This window comes from Ixodes scapularis, unplaced genomic scaffold (genome assembly GCF_016920785.2).
Source record: "Ixodes scapularis isolate PalLabHiFi unplaced genomic scaffold, ASM1692078v2 PGA_scaffold5__190_contigs__length_132052651, whole genome shotgun sequence".
NCBI classification, from domain to species: domain Eukaryota; kingdom Metazoa; phylum Arthropoda; class Arachnida; order Ixodida; family Ixodidae; genus Ixodes; species Ixodes scapularis.
Genome location: NW_024609880.1, coordinates 31,130,860 through 31,158,675, shown reverse-complemented (window position 1 = coordinate 31,158,675; position 27,816 = coordinate 31,130,860). Strand labels below are relative to the sequence as shown.

Here is a 27,816-nt window from a genome sequence, read left to right as displayed (position 1 = left end):
TACTTTACTTTTGCGGCCCCAATTTTAGACAGCTGGGCATAGCAAACATGTTTGCAGCTCTTAAATTTTGCGAAATGTAAAGACTGGAATTTCATGTTTAAAAAATGTGAAATTACAAAGCTATCTCTGCTCTAGTTTAATTAGAGTGCAAACTGATTTTGAAACTCTTACATAAAAGAGCATGAAAGTTCAACCTTACGGTGACATACTTGTGCCCGTCTCTGCTCAAAGTGAATAAACACCCACAAATCTCGAGGTCACAAAATTATGCATTACTGTATATGTCGGCATAGGCTAGTTAGCATAAGCTTACATTGATCGATTTTTTTCACACCATGTTTGTACACCAGCAAATGAACCTCCATCTTCTAATGACATATATGACACCACAACCACTATTGTTCTCGTTCTAGTCTTTAGCTATTACTGGAGTCCTAGCTACCTAACGGTGGATTTCCATCTGAGGGCCCGTTCACACTCTTGCAACCTAGTACGACTGAGAGAGACGAGAGCTGGTTGAAACTTCTTAAAATTTCTTAAGACGAGAGAGCACACTGCTACGCTGGCGCCATCTATGCGGTGACCCTGGAACTGCATTTCACAAGAGCGAAGGTTTTGCGGGATTTCTGAGGTCAAATGTGCGTAATACCTTGTTTATAATAGCTTGTTCATAATGTTGACAAAAGTTTTCCAAGCCAAGAAAGAAGGGATAATGCGCGAGAGAAATAGAAAATATGCCGGACGGCCAAGTTTACACTGCTACCCAATAGATGGCACAGTGTGTCCTCTCGTTGTAAGAGGTTTCTAGAAACCCAGTTCTAAGAGGTTGCAAGAGTGTGAACGGGCCTTGATTGTTACAAAACTGATACCTTGGTGCAAAATACTTGTGTGTCTCTGGTAAGCAGCTCATTTTTACAGCGGAGCTGTTAAGGGCTAGTTTCCCCAGTATCGTGTCTGCCAGCAAACAAATGATGACACAAAACTCTGGACAACTACCGCCGTCGCTCATAGATGGCGGCAACCTTTCCAGCCTTTCCACTCTGGCTTGCCGACTCTGCGACTGGCCATTACTTCATTCCCACCATAGTACAGCTTTGCTGGTCTTCCTTCACCAGAGTGGAAACGCTAAAAGTTTTTTTTCTATAGGACAGCATCAGTGCAATAACATCCAAGGTTCATTAATTTCATGAATTTCTTCAGTCCCTAATGTGTCTTATTGTAACCTAGCAACATCTACGACCCAGGTGACGCCTTGCAAGATCTGTGCAGCCGCTTGGAGTCCGTCAGTGCAGATAAGTTTAACAGGGAGACACTGGGTGTGCTGCTTCACAACGCAGCTTCTGACTCGGGCATCAAGTACAGCCAGTTGATGCAAAGCCTGCGAAAGCTGCTCAGTGGACTGCAGGTGGGTAGTCGGCAGCTAGCTGGTGGACTGTACCTTTGCATTCTTGCGAAATTTATAGGTTACAGTGTGTCTTAATAAGCGATTCTCAGTATCGCTATGGCACCTGGGGTCTGAATTTGGTCAAAGTGAGAGCGAGAGCATTCTTGCCCTTCGATTGGATGTGGCAGCACGGCTTGCACGTGCTGCCACGTAACCAACCAGTGAGACATTTTTGACCCCTGCAAAACTTTGGCAAGACCGTCTCACCGACTGCCAAATGGCGAGAAATGCTTTGCGACCTCTGATGTGCTTGTACATAGTAGTCCTTCATCTACCAGTCAATGTCAGCTTGTGTACGGCAGCAGAACAACTGGAGGTTCGCAAGAAAAGTGTCGGTTGTCAATGTCTTCCAACGTGAAATAGCAGACGATCACAACTTCCCCCCGTGTCCTACCTCACTCCCCTGTGGCGCTGGGTTCATAGCAGACGATAAACTTTTTTCGGTTCGTAAGCAAAGGATGTACAATGTTTTCTTGTTTAATTTCCTTCTGCAAGTATTTCTTTCCAGCAGACAAACTGCATTTTTTGCTCGCTGTAGCAAATTAACTACAGTGTAGACCGCATATGACATGTCGCGGGAGTCGCGAAAATCCGCACTATAAGTGGTACCGCACTATAACCAAAACATCAATTTTCAGGCCAAAAAACATGCCATGAGACAACTTAACTTTGTAAAAGAATTTATTTTATGTTAGATGAAAAATAAAGCTTAGTTTGAGGAAAGTCCTTATTTCACCAGACTAGTACACTTCTCTCTCAAGTGTGTCACAAATTTTGAAAGAAATGAGCGACTTTTGCCTGGTGCAGCCTTTTAACGGCGTCACGGGTTGTGGACGGACGTTGCGAGCGTTCAGGATAGCTAACCCTAATCACTTTTCTCCGGTGATGAAAACATGTGAAAATTCGCATCCTTTATATGGTACGCACCATAATACCTTCAACTTGAGCACAGGCATGAAATGCGCCAAATAAGAAATCCGGGCGATGTTCGAAAACACAAATGCCTAGAAAGCACCTCTGTAGTCGGAAGTAAATAAATAAGACGACACGGGCGTTTCTGCTGTCTTGAAAGTGCTGCCACGACATTGCCGCACGAGTAGGTGGATCTTCCCTTCTAGTACGTGCTGGGTTAGCATAGCGACACACAACGAAAATTCACAGTCAAGGATAGCGCTTTTACGCGGAACGATGAGTTTCCACCACGCCGTCTACGCCGACAATCACAACTGACGCCATGTTTGCGGATAGAAGAAGCCGGCCCGCGACCGGCACGCAACGCGCGCGAACACTTGTCCTCGACTTGCGATTGGTCTGTCGTTGCGGTTGTTTCCAACGCAGCGGAGGGACGCACGCACGTGAACGACACGTGCGTGCGTCCCTCCGTCGTTATGGCAACTGAAGCCTCTCTCTTCGCTTCTCCCCGCTTCTTCGAGCAACCTCCTTGCACCGGTTGGTCGGCGCGGTCGGCGGGCTGTTCCAGAAACCGCACTATAACCGGTATTTCCCTTCGTGCGCCTGCATTTTAAGCGGTATGTAATTACATGGAGTTCTATGGGAGGCAAACCGGTGGTTTAAAAAAGCCGCGTTATACCCGGTCCTGCACTATAAGCGGTTACGTTGTAAGTGGTCTATACTGTATCTAGAAACACCATCTTCGCTCGCTCCGTGAGAGCCAAATTAGATCTCGCGATTAACAAAATCGGATTCCTGGTGCATGTCTGACTTGCATGTTTTCCACGCCCTCAATAGTGGTCCCCTGATTTCCGCCTGATGACATAACAGAAGCGTCATGCTTTCGCCTGCCGCAATCCTGGCGGTGGCACGGCAGCAGAGGTGAATGCGGCAGACGGCCCTTCTGCCATAGGTCACTTTATGGCCAGAATGTCGACGGAAACTGAAGCAGACTCAAGACGGGACACCGCGATGACAGCGACCCTTGCGGCTGCTCACCCTCTTCGCCAACCTTTCTATGGCCAATCGCCAGGATCACGACGCCCGACGGCATGACACACCGATTCCTGCGACGTCCTTTGTTTACCCTATTGGGACCACTTTCGATGCATGGGAGAAACAGGGCAGTAAACATGCCAATCACAAATGGAGTACAGGCACTGTCACATCACTGCACCAAGGAGGACAGGGTGCAGGATCAATTAGAGCCAGCTCCAATGTAGGGAACTTAAACTGCCACAGACTTTCAGCATCTTAAGCACCCGAACAAGAGAGCAGACAGCATTTTCCCAAGTTCCTGGGTGGTTGAGATATTGAAAGTTCACCAGCTCACCTGTATGTTCTATGTTATTTCTGTCGTGCCACAGACCGTTTTTTGCTGGACAGTTTGGCTGGACAGTTGCCCCCTCTTTTTATTTATACTTGCCACGACCAATCGGAACAAAAGAGCACCATTTAAACAGGATTTTTTTTTTTGTTAACATCCATAGGCACATTTTTTTCCAGACCCTAGCACATAACAGCTTCACGATTAGATATGTTAAGAAATCGCAAGAATCGTACAGCAAACGTAAAAGTTTATGCTTTAAGGCAGGTTCTATAATATGGTGCTACAGTCCCTTGTGCTGGTGTCATATACAGTCTAAGTTTGTTATAACAGACCTTGATTTTGAGCAAGATTTCGGTCTGTTGTAAAAGGAGTATGTTGTATGCAGATATGAAGTTGAGTCAATTGTGTGTGGAGGAAAACCATCTGAACTTCACAAATCGGGATGTTATATCCAAATGTCTGTTGTAACCAGGTCTGTTGAAATGAGCTTAGACTGTGCCGATTGCACTTTGTCAGTGCTTTTCTGTTCTTGCCACAGTGCAAGGAGATTTGGGACAGGTATACGCGGCAGCGCTTTTGACAACGCACTAGCGGTGCTGTTGCGAAGTACAGTACAATTTCAATAAACGGAACCTGAAGGGACCAGGAAAATCTGTTCCATTTATCAGGAGTTTCATTTACTGAGACTATGGAGTTTATAAATACACTAAAAATGTTAAATGCCAGCCTAAATGCCGTTTCCTCAAGTCCACAATTTGTAAACACCAGCTAGTGAATGTAGAAGGCAAAACAATAACAAAAACACCAAATTGCTGCTTTTGTATATCCACGCAAACTGTGTAAAAAAGTTGAACCAATATTCCTGTTCCCCATTTCCCTCTTTCCATGCTCTCTCCAGGGTGTCTCTAAAACAATCATTCACTGAACAGAAAAAAACGAGGAGATCTTGGTTTGTTTAAGATCTAGCAACCTCTTCTTTTCTCTCCTTGTCGTGAGGAATCCTTGTCAGGCTACTTTTGAAAATGGCATATGTTGCAAGCGCCGTTTTCGTGATGCAACCGCTATCGAAATCGCCTTTCTTTTTAATGTGAGCGCATGGTGTTGTCGCCCCAGTGCCACCATCCCAGAAACTAGGCCACTAGGCCTAAGATGCCAGCGGAAGCCCTGTTGAGCCAAGCCTAGGCAGGCTCGGGGTGGGCGCAACTGCTAGATTGGGGATCACGGGATATGGACGCCATTTAATTGCTGAATTTTGTTGGGAGTCTACGGGGCAAAGGGTTGTTTCATTTTTTAACTCGGGTCATCAGAGCCCATTAAAGGGGTACGGAAACAAAAATTGAAATATTCGAATTTCGTTCGGAAATGGGTCAAGCATGACGCATAATAACCGTAAATGATAATCGCACGTTTGTATTTTGAACGACTGGCTACATTTTTCGTTCCAAACGGTGCACTTGAGAAAGCGCTCGAAGAGAAGTGAACGGAGAGCGCGATGCGTCATGGGATATCCGGCACAAACAAAAACAGAAAGAAAGGATTTTTCGCGTTCGTGGTGTAGCAAGGCAGGCGTGGTTATGAGCTTTGCCCTTGGTGGCGTTGTCAGCGCGTTACAACCGAGCCGTTCAAAGTACCCGTGGGGTGACGAGCGTGTGGCTGGCCCAAGGAGCACGTAGCGCACGTAGCTTCCACAACACTGTCAGCTTAGGGCTGAACGGGGTAGGGAAAGCAACTTTTGTTCGAGTTTTGAGCGACGGGCTAATCTTCTAGGCGGAGAATGGCTGTTTCCGGTTGCACGAACGAGGGTCCGAGAAAGAAGGGAGTCCTTCCTTTCTGTCTTCTTGGACCGTTTGGTACAATGCGCGATTTGTGAGTTCAGGAGGAGAGCTAAGAGGGAAAATGTTGAAATGCCAAAGAGTGGCACTGCTCCGCAGGAATCTGCTACGTCACGATTGCATAGCAGATTCCACAACGTTGCTAGACTACCTCCCAAATAGGCTCTGCATGCATCCACCAAGTGCACATTGAAAGATCGTTTATTTAGCTTTAAAGTTAGTTTTCTTGTGCCTTTCAACGGAAGACTGGTGTTCTTGAGGTTAGGGTGCAACACGCAACACATTAAAGCTAGAAAATGAGCGGTGGAATTTCGTTTCCCTACCCCTTTAATGTCCTTGAAAAATTTATGCAAGGTATAAATGATTACTTTTCTATAGCCACCAGTTTTGTTTCGATAGGTTATTTGATTAACGCGAAAAATGGTAAATTCCGCCATCTTGGACGCTGCTGCTTGTCTGGTAACCCTGCTTTCTCCTCTCGATGTTTGCAATTCCCGGAGCGAAAAGGAAGTGAGAAAGGCTACGCCAAGGCGTTTGTTGCTTGCAGTGGGAGGCGAGAGGAGGAAAGGCACATGAGGCAGTTGCAACAGAGCGGGTGTCTGCTCTCATGCAGGCAACATTGGAGTATATCCTTTCCCAATCCTCTCCCTCAGGCGCCGCCATTAAATTGCAAGCGCTCTCCAGGATTTGAGTCGCACCCACCCTCACTAGAGCCTCCCTAGCCATGCCTACCCAACACAACCACCCATTCATAAAAAGCCAACAAAAAAAAAAAAAACATGCATACATGCTCATTTTGGGCAATAAAGCTAATAAATATTCAAAACATTTTTCATGCTGCTTTATTATTCAGAGTTCTTTTTCTTTTCTGCAATACCAAAACTATCTGTCGGTTTTCAGTTCCGTTTACCCGAGGGCGCGAGAATATGAGTTCCGATCAACAGGAATATTCTGAAATTGCTTGAATACAAAACCAAACAACTCCGAGATAGTTGTTTTGTTTAAGCGACAATTCCGTTTAAGCGATTTCCGTGCAACGAGATTCTACTGTATTCGAAGCAGAAAGCAAGATAGCTTTTCCTTGCACCACGCACAGACTACATATTTTTAAGGCCTTATCGAATGAACTAACCATGTACCTGTGGAGGGTATAGGGTCTGTTTGCAAATAAAATGGCTGGTTTTGAGCCATCCTTGGAATTGCATGGAACCTGCACCCCTGTCCGGAATGAGCATAAAGTTTTAGGTATCACCTTTGACTAAAAGTACTGAGAGCCCTTCCCCCCCTTGAAAAGGGAAGTCCAGCGAAGTTGGCGCTTTGGTGGAATTTGCTAAGTCAAGCTGGGAGCAGCGGCAATGGCGGTTTCATGTTGGCGGCGTGCCCATTCTTGCTTCTGGGCGCGCCGGCGCTCCTCGTTCTCCCGCTGCTCCTCTTCAGAACTTACAACACGGGTACGACCCATATGAAGTCTGAAGTCCAACTGATAAAGGACAGTGGCGCGATCGTCGGCAGGTGGCCACCGAAGAGCGCGCGGCATTGTGCAATGTTGGGGGGAGGGAAACGCCACGCGTAAGGAAGGCATGTGCTTGCGGCGCCGGCGTCTGCAGCAGTAACTGTTCTAAAGCAAAAGCCTAAAACAAATGGCATCTTGCACACACGTTTGTCAATCTTTTTGTTATTTATACTTCAAATCTTTTATACAGGGAGGGCACGCGTGTGCGGCGCCGGCGTCTGCAGCGTTAACTGTACAAAATTGTTGGTCTACGCTCAGTCTGACGCCGGAGACTATCTGCCAGAACCTAGCCATAGACAGCTTTGCTGTAGAAAGCTTAATTTTGTATCTCATCTAAAGTCACTCAAAAGAAAAGTGTCTTAAAACTGCCAATCTTCTAAAAGTCTTAGCCCATAAATCACAAGGATCTGACAGGAAATGCTTCCTTTGTCTGTGTAACGCTCTCCTTCGTTCCTGTACCTAGAATACGGGGCTCCAGTTTATGGTTCTACACGGCCGTCTGCTCTTAAGATGTTGGATCCTATTTGTCACCTTGGTCTGCGACTTGCAATGGGTGCTTTTCGGACGTCTCCTGTCCTTAGCATGTACGCTGAATCAAACGAGATGTCGCTCGAGAAAAGACGCCAATACCTAAGCTTAACATACAACTACAAGGTACTTGCAAACTGTAGTCATCCAACCTACCATGCTTTTCTGCAGGCTAAAGGGTCTCGATTTTGTTGCCTTTTCAAAAACAAGCCAAGCGTTGTGAGGCTTTTCAGTTTTTGTATGCAACACTTTGCCTGAACAATATTTTTTGCGGAATGTAGACTGTGTTGCCCTGGGACATATTGCCAGTTGTCTGCGACTGGACCTGCACTAAGTTTAGTAAGCGTAGTGTTTTGACCCTTGTCATATTCAGCAAGAATTTTCTAAGCTATGAGGGTCATATGCACTTCTACACTGATGGAGCTAAGACTTAATCTTTTGTTGGCACTGCCGTGCATTCTAATCAATTTACAAGAGTGAAACGTCCGAATACTTGAGCCAGCATTTTTACAGCAGAATTTTATGCAATTTCTACAGGTATAGACTATATTCTGCAAACTAAAATAAAGCGACAGCCTTATTTGTAGACTCCCAAAGTGCTCTTACTGCACTCTGCTCTTTTAAAAGTTACTAAAATATGCTTGTGCAGCAACTGAGAAATCAACTTAATAATGCTATGCTCGGAGGTCTTAAAATAAAATCTTGTTGGGTTCCCAGTCACATGGGAATAAAAGGAAATGAAGAGGCGGACAGACTTGCCACATCCTCGGCTAATCTTCCACCGTCTCCCGCCTGTTTGCCATACCGAGACATCAAATCTCTATTAAAGTCATCACTTCTCTATTTATGGCATTCGGAGTGTAACATGCAATGCACTAACAAACTTCATTTTGCAAAGCCGGTGCACGGGCTGAGGGAGAGCTCTTCACTCAGAAACCAATTTCATGAAGTTCTGTTATGTCATCTTTGCATTGGCCACTCTTACATCACTTGCAAGCATCTTCTTTGTAGGGAGAACCCACCAGTTTGAGAGCATTGTGGAGATGCTATTACCCTGCTACATATTTTATGGTTTCGACATCGAACGTCTTATTCATTTTCCTGAATGTTTTCGATCCCAAATTCTATTCCATCTTGCTTTTTTACTTGGAGAATAGCCTTTCATCCCATTTGACCGTCTCTTATATTACCAGCATGGGCCTTATACACCAGATCTAATCCTACTTAAAGTGGCGCTAAAGAGGATTCTGCGATCGCCTCTTCTTGGTCATAACTGATTCTACGGGCCCTAAGCATCCTAAAACTCCAAAAATTACAATCACACGACGTTGATTTCTCTATTAAAAATGTGATGAAAGGTCGGGACGCATTACTTTCTGGGCAGAATTTTCTGCTCCGGAAAGGCGGGGCATACCTAAGCAGCGGTGACAAGGAGCGCTCGTTGGCCGATTGCAAGCCACCTTTCTCGGAGAGGCGCGGCTTGAGATTGGCCAACGAGTGCCCATCGTCACCGCACTGACACTGCTGCTAGGGTATGCCCCGCTTTTCCTGAGTGCAAACTTCCTCTCAGAAAGGGGTGTGTCCTGATCTTTCATTGTGTTTTAGAGCGCAGCTCTTAGGGGCCCGTTTCCGGCTTGAGCGGCGTCGGCGTCGGCGTAACCGCGCGGTGCATCATGGGAAATGTCCCATAATGCACCGCGCGAGCCCCCCACCGGGGTCACGTGACTTCGTGGGGGGCACGTGACCCCCCGAGGTCACGTGACCCCCGAAGTCACGTGACTCTCCTGAGGTCACGTGACTCCCCTGAGGTCACGTGACCCCCTCCTCGAGGTCACGTGACCCCCCGAGGTCACGTGACCCCCGCCGATGTCGCGGGACCCCCCGATGACGTCATCGACACTGATGACGTCACCGGCATCCACATAGTCATCGTCATCATCACTGATGACGTCATCATCAGTGATGATGACGATGACGATGCGGATGCCGGTGACGTCATCAGTGATGATGACGATGACGATGTGGATGCCGGTAACGTCATCAGTGACGATGACGATGTGGATGCCGGTGACGTCATCAGTGATAATGACGATGACGATGTGGATGCCGGTGACGTCATCAGTGACGTCACTGATGACGTCACCGACGTTCGCATCGTAATCGTCATCATCACTGGTGAAGTCATCAGTGACGTCACTAATGACGTCATCGGTAGCCGCATCGTCATCGTCACTGATGACATCATCAGTGACGTCAGTGATGACATCATTGGCATTGGGGTCACGTGACCCCCAAGGTCACGTGACCCCCCAAGGTCAAGTGATCCCCCCCCCTGGTTAGTCTAACCCCCCCCCCAGTGCCCTTCCCTCCTCCTCCTCAAGAGCTGCGCTCTAATTCGGCGTTACAGGGAGTTGTAAGCGGCTTTCACTTTTTTTAATCAAGAAATCTATGTAGCGTGATCGTAATTTTTGAATTTTTAGGGTGCTTAGGACTCGTAGAATCGGTTATTACCAAGAACAGATGATTGCGGAATCCTCTTTAATGCCCCTTCAATTTGAAATTTTTGTTTTTTATAACACGTTAGGTATAGTAGTGTTTTTTTTTTTTTTTATTTAGTTTGGCATAGGATGGCCTTTGTAGCTGTTGTACCATGAAGCCCACAAACAACAGCAACCGTCCGTAGATGCACTGATGTGGAAGGACGCTAGTGCATCAAAGGTGCTTACTGCCTCATGCCCGCCTATACAGAGTGTGTCAGTCCAAACTACATGGCAAAGCTTCAGAACTAACCATTCTCTCATTCAAAAGTGAGAAATGGTTTTCTAAACTATCCAATGGGAAAGTGACAGTCGACGGAGCTCTCGAATACCTGGAGCTGAATGGCGCCAGTTACCGAAAGAGGGCGAAAATGGGCCCCATTTTTCCATTCAAAAATTTTAGAAAGTCACTTACTTTTGAATGAAACAACGGTTAGGTAATTTGGCATCTGGTTCGCCAGTGTTACTTTTGGGCTGAGAAGGAGCGTTTGGTCATGTACAATTAATTTTTGCAGTGAAAAAACAAACAAAAAAGAAACACAAAACTTTTGGGGGGACGTGTACTTTTACAGATGTCTGCAGGCAGAAAGCTCGACAACCTGAGAAAGATTTCACATCAACGATGTACAGATATATTTTTATTTGTTATTCCTTACTTCTCACAGATATTCCAGTGAGCACCCTCATTTTGCTTCGTAGATTGTTTATGTTACCTGATCCCCACAGAAGAACTGCACAATCTGAGTAGGCGATGGCTGACATTACCTTCCCTGCAAATTTTAGACACTTTCTACTAGGTGACGGTGTTTTTTCCTCCTCAGATCCTCGTAGCCATTACCACTTGGTAGAGAAAGCAAAGAAGACAATATACTACCAGCTTGATGTTGGCATAATCTCTCAAGTTTGTTTGTCTCTGGGCTATTTAACCATAGCTTGGCCCAATTAACCTAGCAATAGTAGTATTTTTCGAAGGACCTGTTCTTGAGCCACGTGCAGTTTTTGGAAGTCAATGAATGTGCGCGTAGAACCACTCTCACAGTTTGCCTCGACGCAGGTAATTTTATTCGCAAGTTGGTGTCTTCGTTGAACACGCATAAAGTGAGGGCAAATTATACGCACCAGCAAGGGCAATGAAAACCGCGGTGAAGTATATTATATGAAACCAGACACACTTTTAACATTGGCGTTCTGGTGGTCTTGCACGAGCCTTGAGCCTTCTTTGTTTTTCTCCCACAGAAAGGCCCGGGAGTAGCGGAGATGATGACACTGCTGGGGAAAGAGCAGACGCTACTGCGTCTCCGGAAGCACATCGACCAACGAGGCTCGGAAAAGAGTTGTTCCAGGGGTTAACAAGCACAAGTATGTCATGGAACGATGTTTCGGGCACGCTGTCGTTATCATACAGATAAAGTTTTCTATTTGCACCGAGCTACACGACGTTGCTAAGCTGCGTTGTGACCGCGTCATTGGAGTCGCCGGAAGTGGCTCAGAAGTGCCGATAGTTTGGATATCCTACCGCCCCCGTGATGTAGAGTGAATTCAAATCGAGGTACATAAACTGAGCTTTGTGCTTGGTACAGTGACATATAGGGTATTACCAATTCAACAAACTTCGAGGGACCTCACGAAAAAGTTTGCTTAAGTGAAAGTTCACTCATTCGAAGGCATTACACACAATGGCATTTTGCTGGGGATTTTACGAAAGTTTGTTCGTCTAAATACTAGTTTTGTTCAACTGCAGTTTGTTCAAGCAATATATAGTTTGCCGTTGTGTTGAGATGCCGCAGGCGGTGCCATACCCCGTTTGGCGACATCGGCAAGATTAGGATCCATACGCTTCGGCCGTTTGCAAACATACCGACTTTGTCGGACAGAAAAATAGTAGTCCTTTCTAAACTATCGTGATAGGTCGTGGTGCTCGTAGTATTTACAGGTAGTAGACCGAGCATGTGTCGTATCTAACGTAGGAATTTGTTCTTCCCCAAAATGCTGCGTCTCCTAGCAGGGGGTAAGCCGTGCGGCGCAGAAGGTGACGCGTCCACCGATGTTAAAGGGATGCTGCTCAGCCAGTCTTCTGTTCCGAAAGACATCTTGTAGCTGCACTCATGACTCGGTCGCCGCAGGTTGCCATCTACAGCGTCCGATCCCATTGACTGTGGCATTTCGGCGTTCTTTTTTCTGCGGGAGAAGTTCTCAGACCACACCCTCCATGGACTCCTCGTCATCCTGCTGGGTTAGACAAAGTGAAGAAAGACCATATTGTCGTGGATATCCAAGATAAGATGGGTTCAGAACTAAAAATAAATGTTTTAATGAGACAAACTTGCGCCCGTGACTATAGCATTGTTTTGTTTCGGGGTACAAAACGGCGACCAACTCGCAGCACTGTGCTACTGCTTTTGTACACTCAGTGTGTTCACGAATGTTCTGAATAAGAATTCACAATAACAGACAAGAATGAACTGAAACTTTCCAGCACAGACAAAGCAAAAAAAAAAAACTGGGCTGGCGTGCATTAAATTTTGTACCGTTCCATGGCAGCCACGAGTAAAGCCAACTCCACTATGGATGCGACAATGTCAGCGTTTTGTTAACTGGATTTGGTATTCGATGGTGAGGTCTTGGGCACTGCCAAATTTTGCTTTCATGGGTCCATGTGTTCATTTTCAACGAAAAGGAAAAGAATATGCTTCTGTAGCATTTTATGATTAACAAGCAGGCATACACTGAATATGCAGTTCCAGAGACATATATGTTTCGGCATTTAAGGTTTGCGGCATTTGTATGTCAACTTTGGAAATAGCAGCACGGAGGCTAGCGCACTCGCAGCATTCTGAGCTTCAACTTGGAAGGTGACTGATGAGTGTTTGTCTTCTCTCTAGTACTCTGAACATAACGATTTCAGAAGTTGAAGGTTTTGCTAAGAAACTACAAAACAGAATTCCAAAAACTTTTTCTTAAATTAAGAAAAAATATTTTTGCAAGAGTGCTAGAGAAAAAATGTGTACCTAAAAATATTTTAGGTGCACATTTATATGTAACTTGCGCACCTAACTGCGCCATGTGCTCCGAATTTATGGAAACTATAACTACTAATCAGAGGTAACTTTGTCATTATAATTAATTTCTATTCACTTTTTATGGCGTGAGTCTAAATGAGGTGCCACTTGTGTGCAGGTTTTGCAGTATGTGAAATAAAATGTATGCACTATTTATCATGGTCACTTATAACAGTTGGAATTATTTCATCCCTATGACAAAAAAGAGTACTAATGCATCAAAAATAAATAAATGTGTGCAAACCAGAAGTGGGCCTGGGCCACACGATAGATGATGCCACCAAGTTTGTTGCCAAACAGAATTAAGCTGAATACTGACTAAATGCTTGCCTACATACTCCTAGAAAGTTCGGTACTATGCAATAAAAGTTGCAGATTTTTGAACCAATTGACAGGCCAAGCTTTCTTCACAAGTGTCCTCTTTACTGGAAGAGGATGCTGAAAACATGCTTGAGCATGCTTTTCTAAATTCTGAGGCACTGCACCCAAGTTGCGAGAACGAATCGTGAAATGACTAAAAGACATTGGCTTTGAATGAATTTGTTTTCCCCACAAGTCTGACACTCACCATGGCATTCTTGCCAGTCAACTTGAGGTCTTCAATAAACTTGTTGCTGGCCTTGTCCGCAGACGTTGGAGAACCCGATGGCACGCTTGGGAACAGTCCTGTGCAGACAAGGTTCACACGAGGGCATTCACTACTTTGAAGGGAAGCCCCCGTGTAATACAGGGTATCCCAAAAACGACTTACTGGGTTTTCTGCGCCGCAAAAATAAACTGTGCATCGCCAAACTCTCATAATCCGCCCAAATGTAACGTTGGCGGTCTGAACAAGATGCAAAAGTTTCAGAACCATAAACTTTATTTTATTCGAAAGTTATAGGCAATTTTCTGGAAATGTCAATGGAAAAATGGCGGTCGACTAAGCTCTCAGATACATGAAGGTGAATGGCACTGTTTATCGAAAACTCGCAAAAATGGGCCCCATTTTTTTATAAAAACTTTTAAGGAAGTCACTTGTAACTTTGAACGAGATAATGGTTAGTTCTGAAACTTTGGCATCTGGTTCGGACCTCTAGCACTACGTTTAAGCGGAGAACAAGCATTCAGCAATGCATAGTTTATTTTTGCGGTGAAAAAGAAACAACCCGTAAATATTTTGGGAAGGCGGACACCTTGTATATAGGGTCCTGTGTTTTCGGTATCTACCGACAAGCCCCTTTGAGCTGGCTACGTCAAATACGAGGAAAACCAAAAAACCCGAAATTGGAGCTGTCCTCGAATAAAGAAAAAACTGGGCTTCAGGGGAAGAGTTCTTTATCTACAGCTTTATTTCCCATTGGCTCAGAAAACAGCCCACACTGAACTGTTCGAGAGGCTGTTTCTTTCTTCAGCAACCACACACCAAATGTTGTTTCCCTCTCTCATCATTATACCAGGACGTTTTATAAAGTATGCGGGTCAGGTTCATGTTTTTTGGCGGTTGGGGAATCTGACGCCTGTCTGGTTTTCTTCACCTAATGCCCCCATAAGCAACTTTTTTTTTTTTTTTTTTTGCAAAGCAGACTTTTTACTGTTTTTTTTTAATTTGCATCAAACCTGACCGCACTGAACGTAGTAACTTAATGAAACTTCTCTTTTCTTGAATTTCGCTTTATTTTAAAAGTTATAGGCAAATTAATATTTCAAAAACAAGCAAAAAATAATCTCCTTCATGACGTCCTTGGTCGCTTGAGTGGCCGTGAGGGATAGTGAGCTCATCGAGCGCTCACGGCTGCCGCACTCCGTGTCGACGACTCGAGAGGGCGCCACTAAAGCATGTTCTGGATAGGCTGTTTGAAGCGGGCAGCCAGGGCGGCACGCATTGCATTTGCTGCGCGATTAAACACTAATTCGGCATGACACTTCAGTGGCCACAAATGGCAGCAAACACGGGGTAAATATCAGTTCAGAACGGGAGCCACTTCGCGTTGCCATAACGCCAAACCGCAAGCCAAGCCTACTCCTAAGGCCTTCGGAACGTTCGGAACCGGTCGGATCCTCGACCGCAGCGCCGCCGCGTACATCCGGGACCTTTCCGCGTCAACGCCTGATCCCACTACACCTTTCTAGTATGCGCCGCCTTTTCCACCGCTTGGTGGCGGGTATGTCGACGGGTCATTTCCTGTTTCCATACTTCATAAACTGCATTTGTTTCGTTTCTGATCTAAAAAAACCGAACAAAAACTACCTTCATTAATAATTTAAACAGTTCGCGCCACTTATATTGTGTATTTCGACAAAAAAGAAGCTTTTAGCGCTTCGGGCTGACCGGTAGTAAGGCCAGGACCAAAAACGTCACATATCGTTGTCGTCTGTCACCACCTCAGTCTCGGGTTTTTCACTAAAATGTTTCACATATCGCGTGCTTTCGGCACCGCGGCGTGGATCGCCCCTGTAGGTGGAGGAAGTTCCCGCGTCGTCCGGTAACATGACGCACTGATATTTAGTTACTCTCGCCATGCCCACTGACTTGCCTGAACCCCAAGAGACGTGGAAACTGCAAGAAAGGTAGACGCTTAAATAGGATTGCAGGGCCCCTTTAAAGAGCATCTTTGCCCTCCTCCTTTTTGCGGGCACGGTAGGGAAACCACTGAAGGGCACTTTGCAAAAATTTTCTGAATATGTTTTTTTTTTTCTTTTTTTGCTTTCCAGATTTGTTTTTTAAAAAAATGCCGTGAAAGCTACACTAATGCAGTTTATATAGATGAGTTGTGTTCCCAGGGGGACATAATACGGGGGCTGATCGTCTATAGATAAGTGGGCTAATGAACTAAACTATGTTAACTTTTTAATTAGTGAAAGTAAACATATGGTTCCAGTTGGAAACTGGCTGGGCGTCATTTAAAATTATTAAATCAGTCAAGTTTAGAAAGACCTGGAGCATGTGGGAAGCATGGTGCAGCAGGACCAAGTCTACCGGTGCGATAACGCGCCGGCGCTGTTTTTCTTTCTTTTATCGTCCGTGTTGTCTCACCGCCAGCCTTGTGGCTGTTGCACAAGTGTCAACTTTAGTGCATTATTACGCTTCTTACACGCTCAATTTATTTCTAAAAATTACTGATTTAGTGGTTTTCGATGACGCTCAGTGTGTTTCTAATTGGAACCATCTGTTTATTTTCACTAATTAAAAAGTTGTTGAACAAATTTTAATTAGTTATTCGACTTATTGCGAGGATTAGCCCACTATATTATGTCCCCCTGGCTGCATAACTTACCTGCACAGACCGCATAGTGTAGCTTTCATGGCATTTTAAAAACAAATCCGCGAAGCCTAAAAAAACGCCCTGGCCTTCAGTGTCATGTGGCACTAGTGTTATGTGACGTCATGGTGCCATGTTGCATCACAATGTCACGTTCTGGTGCCACCTGACATCGTCTCGTGTCACCCAATCTCGTGACCATGCAGGGGACACGAGGTCACGTCACGTGACATCACAAAAGACCTCTAAATGCTACGCATTTAGAGCGCATTTTAGACGATGCCAAAGTGTCATCGACGTCATCGAGGCTCATAGTTGTCCTACCCGGGGCCTTGGTGCACTGGGTGAGCTGCTGGTAGACCTGGCGTATGCGCTGCAGGTTGACCCTGGACGCGTCCTGGTGGTTGACCATGGGCAGAGGGTAGTCGCGGCCGACCACGCAGCGGGCCGCCACCTGCACCTGCTCCGGTGCGCTCCACGGCTCGTGGATATACTTGTTGGGGAAGTGCTTGAGCACCGGCAGGTAACGCCTGGGAAGGGAAAAGAGCGCGTCCGTTCGTTCCACTCTTGCAGACGTTGGAGTTACACTCTCCCGCTGGAGCGGAGGGGATCGAGCGGCCGTGGTGGTGGTGTGGTACTTGGAACACGTCTCCGACTGGTGTATCTTCCGCGTTCTCAAGAGCGGTCCTCCGATCTCCGCCTAACGACGTCATAGAAAGCGGCCCAAAGGTGCCAAAGGTTCCGAACTTACAAATTAGGATTGTGCGAATATTCGAATTTTCAAATAGTAGTTTCGAATATTCGATATTCGATTTCGAGATGAACCGCGATATTCATACTTTTGAAAGTGTTAATCGCGGCGGGTTAGCCCCGCTGAGCGGGCTTCTTGCCGAGCGCCGGTGCACTGCGGAGAAGCAACAGCCGCGGAGCTCATCTCGCCGCAGCGCAGCCGAGTGCTTCGAAAATCTCTCTCACAGTTAAAACAGGCGCAAGAGGGATTTTCTGGTCAGGTGACCGGCTCAGAGCGCAGGAAGTACTTAGCATTCCAATCGATTCCGCTCGGAAGACGTAAGCTTTGCCTGTCATTTTCACGATCTCCCCTAGAAATAACTTCACATGCCACTCCTAAAGTATACTGGTTACTTTCACTTTATATTTCGAGCCTCTTCACCCCTTTTCTGCATACGAAGTCGGACTTCAGTAATCGAAGCGATGACGGAATTGTGGGAGCCATTTGCCTCTGTCAGCGTTAACAATTGTGCACTTCATAGTCAAGGCTGGTGCAGCTTTACTGTGCTCTAATGCTGTCAAACCTACTTGTACGAGCGCGACGTTTTGTTTGACGTCTTCTCGCGTCGCGAGAGCGCGTGCGAGTCGGACACAATACGAAGCCAAGTGCTCGTAGCACTGCTCATCTGAAGCAGTGTGGAAGCTACGCTAGCCTTGACACCGTAAAAAAAAAAAAAAGTTTTTGACCCGTTTTTTTTTTTTTTTTATTGTCTTCATGAAGCCAGTTATGTGACCAGAAATTCTCTCTTAAAGCTATTTTAGCCGCCGGGAGAGATACCCTCAATCACGAGCAATTTTTTTTTTTTTTTTTATGTATATAAAAAGAATTGAAAACTTTATGAATGTTATTATCTACATTGCAAATTTTTTTTTATTTTTTTGTGGTTATTGTGCATGAGTATGATGTAGGGTGCGAAACTATCGATAGTATCGATAGTTGAACCTAAATTTAACTATCTATCTATAGTGAAAAAACTACCAATAGTGCTATTGAGAGTCGACTCTCGGAGAGCTATCGATAGTAGGACATTTTCGTAGATCGTTTTTGCCGTTGCGCAACGCTCTCCGCCAACCCGCTACAATACCCGGAACTCTACAGTCAAGGCCATCGGCGCACGGGCGCAGTAACGGCTTCGTTGCGGAGGGCTCGGTCTACGAAAACTCCCTACTAGGGGTTTTTGTAGACTAACAGCGCTTAGCGGCATTCCTTTCTAGCAGAGCCAGTGTATCACGTTCATTTTCCTTGCGCCGCCAACTCTATTGTCAGAGAAGCGGTCACGTGCGCCGCTCTGGATCCGACTTTCATGAGAGGAAGCGCCCTTGCAGGCGCCGAGTTTCGGGCGAATCGTGTTTCTCGCTTTGCGTTTGCGAAATACACGCCCTACACTAAAATCGAGCGAACTGAAAGGTTCCTTGACTTTTGAACATCATATGCAGCCACTGGGTACAGTTAAATCGCGTTGCTTTATAACGCGAGCGATGTTTTAAAGCATGTTTTCGAAGTCCGGGAAGCAGACGACACGGAGAACGATCGCCTTGCTCGCGTCTGCGGCGCTCGCGGAGTGATACGCGACCAGCACATCCGGACCACGTCGGACCATACAACAACGAGCACCTACGGCTTGTGAAGGGGCGACGTTTTCGTCGGCTACTACGTTCTACGGAGGGCATAGGAAGAAACAGGCGACAGATGACTGAACGTCGGCGCACTATATCTTTGCTCTGCACGCCGCCTCGCAGCTACGCCATCCGCGCCTCCGGACCTTCTGCAGAAGCGATGGTCGCTTCCCGCAGTGCGGCCCTGGATCCAACATAGCCACCCTGGAAGCACAATTGCCATACTCTGCTCCGCAAGCGGACCCCTTCCTAAAGCCTCTTTTCGGGCCAGTTTGCCGACCGGCGTCGTCTGCTAAAGTTCGAGCGGCATGTTGTAAATGTTTTTTCCTCAAGCGCTTCAAAATCCTTCCTCGTTTTATTTTTTTTTTTTTTCGATGTTTGATTTTAAGGATTTTTCACATTCACAAAACGAATACCTTTCAAGCCTTCTTTGATACAAGCAAACAGAAAATAAACACACGGGTCGAGGCCCGGTGGATACAGGGGGTGGAGAAGCGGTGGCATGGCCATTTTTGTTTAAAAATTGTTGCACTGACAAGGCAGTGTGTGCTGAGGTATTGTCGTGATGAAACCTCCACTCCCCCCTTTCCCTCATATCGGGGCGTTTCTGGCTCACTGACTTGCGTAAGATTCGCGAAATTCCCAGGTAAAACACCTGATTAACAGTTCCACCGGAAGGTACAAACTCAGAGTGAACAATGCCCGAATGTTTCAAAGTTTCCATCAGTTGAGGAGGTTGAGGGTCGCCCTGAACAAGACTGGTCGTCGATGAATTGTAGTTCTCCGGCCTTGAAGCGAGAAAACCACTAGTAGATTTGCGATTTCTTAGTAGCATCTTTGTTAGCTGAGCCTATCTGAAGCATTACAGGAGTTGCCGTTGCCGTTTTCCCTACACAAATGTGGTTTGTGGAGGTGAGTTATACGCCCACCATAACATAAAACGATCAGTCGTCTAATTAACTAAAATATTTTAACGTTTTAATTATAAAAAAAGGGTTCTATTTAGAAACGTACTGAGCGGTCATCGTGAACCACTAAATCAGTGAACATTAGAAAGACTCGGAGCACGTGGAAAGCACGGTGGAGCGCTAAAGTTACCAGTCGTGCAGGCTGCAGCATGAGCAAGGCTACCGGTGCGACGACGCGCTCGCGCAGTTTCTCTTCTGCGCTCGCTCAGCCAGGCTCAGCCTCGTGCCTGTTCCACGAGTGGTAACTTTAGCGCTCCTTTGCGCTTCCTACGCGCTCAAGGTCTTTATGAAAGATTGCCGATTTAGTGGTTTTCGACGACGCTCAGCAAGTTTCCAATTGTATTGTAGTTCATCATTCGACTTACCGACTAGATAATACCTATGTCCCCCCTAATGCTATAATCAAATAGCACACACAGCGTTAACGTAACTTGCGCAATTTTTTTTAACGAATTTGTTAGTAAGAATTTGTGCCCGGCACCACGAGACAAGGGCGTGCGAGGCTGTCACGTGACACCGCTGCGGTGGCGCTGCTGTAGGCACGGCGCATGCGCAGTACGGGTGAACGAGGGCTCGTGAGCGACGTACCTGATGAAGTCGCCCGAGGGGTCGGCCTTTCGTCCGAAGCGCACGGGGCAGTAGAGGTGGAAGAACTGCTGGAAGAAGGAGGAGCAGGACAGCCACATCCAGGAGCCCGCGTTGACGCTCCAGTCTGCGTCGAGCAGGAGCTCGTCGAAGACCTTCATGCCCTCCTCCCAGGAGAGCCACAGGTCGCCGCGGGTGAGGAAGCAGGCCACGGCGTAGCGCGCCACGTGGTGGATCCAGCCTTCCTCCCGCAGCTGTCGCATGATGGCGTCGATCCACGGGTAGCCCGTCTGGCCCTGCACACGCCCGAGTGGCGAGGATGGGCTCGGTGTTGCAACCTATCCAGCTCGTCCTTCCAGGTTGGAGTTGCAAAGTATTCTTTTTGCTGTTTGATATTCATCTTATTAAATGCGAGAGCATGAATTGTCCCATCGTGCGAAGCCGGCGGCGTCTGTAGCCGTTGTCTGTAGCAGCGAAAAACGACACCTAAAGGTCCGTAACAGCGAAAAACGACACCTAAAGTTTCGTAGCAGCGAAAAACTACACCTAAAGTTCCGTGACAGCGAAAAACGACACCTAAAGTTCCGTAGCAGCAAAAAACGACACCTAAAGTTCCGTAACAGCGAAAAACGACACCTAAAGTTCCGTACCAGCGAAAAACGGCACCTAAAGTCCCATTGGCTGCGGCGCGTCATATCAGATGTTTCGTCGAGGAAGCCGGCGCGACCGCTCGAGGTCAAAGTGAACGCGTTGACGGGCTTAGAAATAAAACACAAAGAAAAGCACAGCAACGCAGGTGCCTCTCTCGGAAGCCGGCGGGTGCGCTCAAGGTCGAAGCGGACGCGCTTCACAAATAAAAGCACAACCAACGCAATGCTTCGTTACGGAGGCCGGTGGGATTCGCCGCGCCTGCGCAGTGGGGGAGCCTGATGTCACCGTCGGAGCGCCCTGTGCGAAAGGAAGACGTGGCACGCTGATCGTAGGAATGCGTTTTGTGGAGGAATAGTTTCGCATTCCTACACGTAAACGGTTTTAAATGTTTCTTTAGATTTTCTTGTTTTGTTTGTTTATTTGACCCTTTAAGAGAATTGGGTTGCCAACATAAGGCTGATGGCCCGTATCCATATGGGTATGCATGCGGCTGTTTGAAATGTGCCTTAGTCTTCCCTCTGCCGTCAAAATAAAGAAAAAAAAGTTGCGGCACGGGTATACTTTTTTATTGGGGACATCAACCACGCAAACAGCACGACTTTCCTCCTAGTCTCCTCGCCGTCGTCTCTTCCCATTTTCTTTTTTTCGGGAGATTGGGGACCGACAACAATAGGGGAGACCTTGAGGACAGCCAGCAGAGCGTGCGAGTGGCCTTCCGAACCCACATGATGAGCACGCTCGAAAGGTAATCTTCAGGGAGGGCGGAAGTAAAAAAATTTCCTCCGCCAAAATTGAAGACAAAATATTGTCACAAGGCGGATCGAAATTGGGAGAAAACCTCTTTTCAAGTACAGGAAATGATGTGCCTGCAGAAAACGCGTCCTGTTTGGACAGCTTTACACACATCTGTAACAGCCCCAAGGGGCTAACCCAGGGGTGCACAAGATACGGTCCGCGGGCCGCATGCGGCCCGCGTATGCTTTTCTAGCGGCCCGCGGCCCGGCTCGGCGCAGAAAGTTGCTTACATTGCCATTGAATCCACCGAGCGCCTGCTCTGCCTGGAAAGCCGAAGTGAAGCCCTGTGCCCTACTTTTCTCCGTCTTCAGCGAAGGAACTACTATTTCTCAGTTCAAGTTTTCTCTCTCCACTAAATAAAACAGCGTGTGCAGCCGTCCCTGTCCATGGTGGGGTCTCAACATGTATGTACACGGAACGCCTTGCAATCTCTCAACAGATCTCCCCCTCCCTTTCACCACAGAGGCTATCCACCCTCTCCCTTCCTGCTGGGATAGTTAGGGATTGTATCGTTGGATGGGAGGACTCAGATCCGCCGATGCAGCTGGAGCTAACCGACCTCCAGTGTCCTCCAGCGCTGAAGACAATGCATCGCGAATCTCAGCTGCATGAGTTCTACAAAACCCTGGACAAGAACAAGTACAAGAACCTGGTGAACCACGCCTTGAAAATGCTGTTAATTTTTGGGGAGCACGTATTTTTGTGAACAAGCCTTCTCACTGATGATGACTCTCAACATGAACTGCCTTCGTTCTGCCATGGCGGACATGGTATTGAGAGATGTGCTAAAGACGGCAACGAGTGCGATGACACCCGATATCGGAGAAGCCTGATCGCAGCCAAAGTATGCAACACGTCGCACTAGATGCGGCCCGCACAGTTTTCTATATGGTTATACTTTTGGCCCGCCAATTTTTCAGTTGTGCACTCTTGGGCTCACCCCTTCTTGACAAAGGAATGCGACACTCGGAATTAACCCTTGGGATGCCACATACAAAAAACAAACTTACACCCCTAAAAATGTTTTTCGGTTTCTCCCAGGGCTAACGTTCTAGCAGCAGCTTGCCAGCCTGAACTTTATATTGCGAAATAAATGTGCTGAAAGGGTGCAAATGGTTGGGGCTCGTAACTTTTTAACACCGTTTAAACTAGGGCTGGGCGTCGATTAAAACTTAATCGTCACCTTTTAATCGATTAATTATACGATTAATCGATCCCGTTCATTTTCTTTTTTTTTGCTGAATATGTGACGAACGGCGGAATACACGCTTTTCATTTCGAGTCACTCTCGATGTGTAGTTGATAATTCTTCAAAGACAGTCAAACTCTCCGACAAGAGCGACCTCCATTGATTGTTCACAATAGTCTCTGTTGCGCTAAACGGACACCCGAACGGCGTTGAAGTGATTGGGATACGAGTTAAAAATCTCGCCCCTACTGTTTAGGATAAAATGTTACCTAAAGTTCCATTAGGGTCATAGCAGAGAGGGTAATAGAGAGAAAAGAAATGCCCTCCCCCTCTCATCCGCATATCGTGCTCCGCCAAGTGGGCTGTACCTAGCATCCGGCTGGCGTACAAACTCTGTTTAAAATCGCGTCATTTTGAAAATTTCAAGCGCAGATGCCTAGATTTTGGTATGCCAGTTGTCGTGTAATACTATGCTAGATAAAAAGACTAACAGGGTCCCCTTGCGCTGTTACCTGCGTGCAAAAAATAAAAAAGAAAAAAAAAAGATAGGGAACACTGTGTCAGATTGGCCGGTCTCTCCGGCGAAAAGCAAATCCGGTTGCTGTGCAATGGTGGAGGCCTTTAGCGACCGTGAGTGGAAGTCTGAAATAATAAATAAAAAACGTGCTCTCCTGCCGTAATACACGCAGTAGTTGAGGGTAGTCCTGCCGGCTGACTCAACTGCTATTTAAGTAACGGAGAAAAGATATGTTAGTTGATCATTTACCGAAATAGAACAACAGAGAGCTCTAGGCTGATTTTGGAGTAGCCATAACTATTCTTTCTAAGAACGCGAATCACTTAACAACGGCAGCCACGAGCGAGAGTTCGATGTTCCGTACAGCCCGCCGGTACGGGCCAAAGATGGAGAATGGCAACCTCCCGTTTTGTCGTCTGCTAGCGGAGTCGGGCGCGTGCCCTCTCTCTCGTTTTACCCCGCCGAACCCGCTGAATTTCCCGGATGTATGGAGACGGCGCTGCTGCCGAAGAAAATGGCGCCGCCCATGAGAGCGCTATACTTCGTTTCAGCTTCCGTCCGAGCGCAGCCAAAGGCTGAGGGACGGTTCGCAACTTCGAGAAGAGCATTCCTACGCACCAAAAAGTAGTCCGCAAAAGTGTTTTTTTCTAAATAACTGTTTTGTACGTAAACAGTGCACAATATTCCAGATATCTACTGCTGATAATTATTTCCAACTAAAGGAATTAAATATCTGAAGTTTATGGTTTTATTAATATATGTAAATGCATGTCGTTTGGTGAAAGCACATACATCCACTGGCAACACGGCTGCAGCGCTCAGTTTTTCTGTGTGATTTCGTTCCCGTAAAGCGCGATCCAAACCAACGCTTCTTTTTGCGCTTGTAGGTCGTGCGGCTGCGGATGTGACGCATTTCGTGGCGTTTTTGCTGTTTCCGGGCGCGCTTTCTGAGTCAGAACCGTGCGCTTTGGTTTGGACGGGCGAAACTTCGGGCGAGCGCGCACGCGCGCACGCAGGCACGAGCGCACAAGCAAGGTGCAACTGCGACAGACTGGCCGGCCAGAAGGCGAGAGAAAGAGAGAGAGAGAGATCGCGTTGTCATGTTGGAAGAGAATAAAAGGGGGGGGGGGGGGGGGGGGGGAGGAGAGGGCAGCCAGACGGCGAGAAACGCGGAGCCGGATCTAGCTTGCCCTCCACCGATTGGCCGGGACACAGGAGCGCCCTACTACGTCACCGCGCGTTTTTGTGCGCGTTGAGAAAGAAGTTGAAATCAACCAACTTTTTTATGCGCGCCCGGAAGGAGCGAAGAAGCGGCGCGACGTCACGAAAATGCGTCACATCCGCAGCCGCACGACCTACAGGCGCAAAAAGAAGCGTTGGTTTGGATCGCGCTTAATGGCCGAATCATGTGCTTCGCTGCTTTCCTCACCGAGTCGCTTCAAAACGTCCTTTCGGAAAGGTACGTTTGGGCGTCAGGCGCGAGAGGTCGTGATGAATGTCTGCTTTCGAATTCTGCAGGAGACTCCGGCCGCATCGTACCGCGAATGCGTCGTAAACAAGAAAAGCGTCCGGGCCACTACAATTCACTGATACGCGGCGAACTCAGGGCACCCCTTTACCTGCCGATCACATTGAACGCCGAGAAGCTGGTGAGTGAAAAGGACTGCTCCTCGAGGCCTGGTATATGCATACAATACAAGGAAACACCAACGGCCGGGTCATCGGGCACCTTGCAACCTGTACTTACATCTCCAAACTATGCCGAACAGGTGGAAAACTCCGACACAGACGGCAGCGGCCAGCCTACGTACTGACATCCCCTGTGACTAAATTTCAGAACGTGAAAGGGCATTTTTTAAACCTGTAGCAGACGATACCACCCGTAGCAGACGAAATACTCGGCGGGCGCGGACGACCAGCGGCGCAGCGGAGTGATACAAAGTTGCAGGCGAGATCGCGTGACTTATTGCCGGCGTCTGATTGGCTCTGGCCACACGTAGCTTTGGCTGCGCTCGGACGGAAGCTGAAACGAAGTTATGAATGGAATGGTCTATAGGTGTACTTGTCCACGCCTGCGTGGTAAAAGCGGTAAATTTGTACTTTCTTTGGTTCGTCAAAATTTTACCGATTAATGGGTTAAAAAATTAATCGCAATTAAGTCATGAATTGATTAATCGGTATACGTTAATCGGTCAAATCCCCAGCCCTAGTTTAAACATGTTCAATATGTAGCTTTGACCAGCATCAAATTTATTAAGCTTTCATAATACAAGTGCAACACCTGCGTTCACTGTGACTTTCGGCTTCACAAGTTGTAGAGGTGTTATAGAATTTACAAATAACAGAGAGCATACGATGCCGAGCTGATAAACTTTTAACTTCTTCAAAAACGCCGAAACCAAGGCCTCCTTTTTTTATTATAGGTTTTTGATATTTAACGTGTTTCGAAGGTGCATTTCACTACCACTTCAGCTTCTTAGTTGGTGAACAATATAGGGAGTATCCACAGGACGCCATATTTGTGGGTGCTGTTTAGAGCGCATGCTCAGAACGAGCTCACATTACTAGGCTGCTAAGACCGGCACTCTTGATGCGGAATGCACGTTGCCACAAAACTGTGGAAGCTCGCCTTCAGCACACGCCCAGCATTCGCGCATACAGCTATGGTCGCCAGTGAATACTACCTATACACGTCATGCAAGTTCGTGTGCTCTCACCTCGTGCGTCTCTTTGCCCTCCTGATGTGCTTTTGTTTCCCCTCGACCTGAACCGATAATAGGGCGCGCTTGACTCTCGCGTCATCGAGCGTTCCCGCTGCGTTCTCTCCGTTGCCCTTGATCAGCGTGCACCCTTTGCGTACGATGCGCCGAATACGCATTTGGGAGCACTGCTAATGCGTCGTGCAACAGACAGTCTGCAGACAATAGGGAGTGGGACCTTCGGTACACACTGCGCATGCGCTACCACAGAAGACTCGCATATGTATAGTTCGTACCGGAGGGCCCGTCGTACCGTATCGGACGTGCAAAAACAGTTCCCTGAAATTCCCTATTAAGGAGTTTTGCTTAGGGAGTTCTAGGGAACCTTAGGGTAGGTCTTAGGGTTTGTAGGGAGTTTTAGGGAAGCGTTCTTGCACATCCGATACGGTACGATGGGCGCTCCGGTACGCACTGCGCATGCGCTACCACAGAAGACTCGCATATGCGCAGTTCGTACCGGAGGGCCCGTCGTACCGTATCGGACGTGCAAAAACAGTTCCCTAAAATTCCCTATTAAGGAGTTTTGCTTAGGGAGTTTTAGGGAACCTTAGGGTAGGTCTTAGGGTTCATAGGGAGTTTTAGGGAAGCGTTTTTGCACATCCGATACGGTACGATGGGCGCTCCGGTACGCACTGCGCATGCGCTAGCACAGAAGACTCGCATATGCGCAGTGCGTACCGGAGGGCCCATAGTACCGTATCGGATGTGCAAAAACAGTTCCCTAAAACTCCCTCTGTCTGAGGTATTCCTTGTGTAACGGTATAAAAACCGTCTGCAGACATGTTCGAAGCACGCATATGTACGAAGGAAACGTGCTTCCAACTCGCATTCGAGGCGCGTGCGAAGGTAATTCTGTCATCGTGTGTGCAGCGAACATGGTTTCTCAAGTGTATGATGTGCGAGCAGTGTGACTTGGGCTTTCAAAAAGCGGAACGGCGGACACACCGCGGTTGTTTCGTCATTCCCCCTCGCGGGAGGGACTCACGTTCGCCCACTTTGCGAGGGCCTCGGCGTTGACGTCCCAGGGGATCTGGACGCAGATGGGGTTATTGTGCATGCGGTCGAAGTTTGGGTTTCGGGTGGCCGCGCAGTAGAAGAACTCTCGCCACAGCAGCTGGCCCTGCAGCGATAGGGGCGGGTTCGACTTCTTGATCTGGGGGCAGAGGCAGGCATGCAGCCGCTGTAGCACCCGCCGCACGAGGCCCCCAAACAACCAGCGCCACCTACCGCGCGTTTCCCGAAAGCCCCATTCCTTCGTGAAATGAATGTCATATATACATTATACATTAGTGGTGTGAACCGCAACTCGCCCAGAAGGCGTAGGCTTCTGTAACGAAAGGTTTCAAATGCTGATTTTATATAGTTGAACGAGCACGTCATTGCAAACAATATATTCTTTTACTGTCGCTACCAGCGGCTGCCGCATTTTGTGGCTTACATATTCCCTGAGCCATGTATTTCCTTTTAAATTGTTAAGGCCGAAACGTTTTCTCGCAGAATTTGCATATGA

The 27,816-nt window shown here is 47.3% G+C and overlaps 2 protein-coding genes across 2 annotated transcripts in view; one reads left to right on the top strand and one right to left on the bottom strand.

Moving 5' to 3' along the window:
* Nucleotides 1–11,565, top strand: part of LOC8033822 (probable glutamate--tRNA ligase, mitochondrial) — a 40,671-nt gene extending 29,106 nt beyond the window's left edge. The window contains exons 11-12 of the mRNA XM_040217752.3: nucleotides 1,245–1,405; nucleotides 11,372–11,565. Of these exons, the coding sequence (XP_040073686.2) occupies nucleotides 1,245–1,405; nucleotides 11,372–11,485 (275 nt within the window). The 3' untranslated portion in view covers nucleotides 11,486–11,565. The remainder of the gene's footprint in view (nucleotides 1–1,244; nucleotides 1,406–11,371) is intronic.
* A 485-nt stretch (nucleotides 11,566–12,050) lies between these two features.
* LOC8036482 (cryptochrome-1-like) overlaps nucleotides 12,051–27,816 on the bottom strand; it is a 33,416-nt gene continuing 17,650 nt past the window's right edge. Inside the window, exons 6-10 of the mRNA XM_029977307.4 lie at nucleotides 27,292–27,459; nucleotides 20,399–20,691; nucleotides 16,761–16,966; nucleotides 13,763–13,860; nucleotides 12,051–12,364 (exon numbers count right to left, since the gene is read on the bottom strand). Of these exons, the coding sequence (XP_029833167.4) occupies nucleotides 12,329–12,364; nucleotides 13,763–13,860; nucleotides 16,761–16,966; nucleotides 20,399–20,691; nucleotides 27,292–27,459 (801 nt within the window). The 3' untranslated portion in view covers nucleotides 12,051–12,328. The remainder of the gene's footprint in view (nucleotides 12,365–13,762; nucleotides 13,861–16,760; nucleotides 16,967–20,398; nucleotides 20,692–27,291; nucleotides 27,460–27,816) is intronic.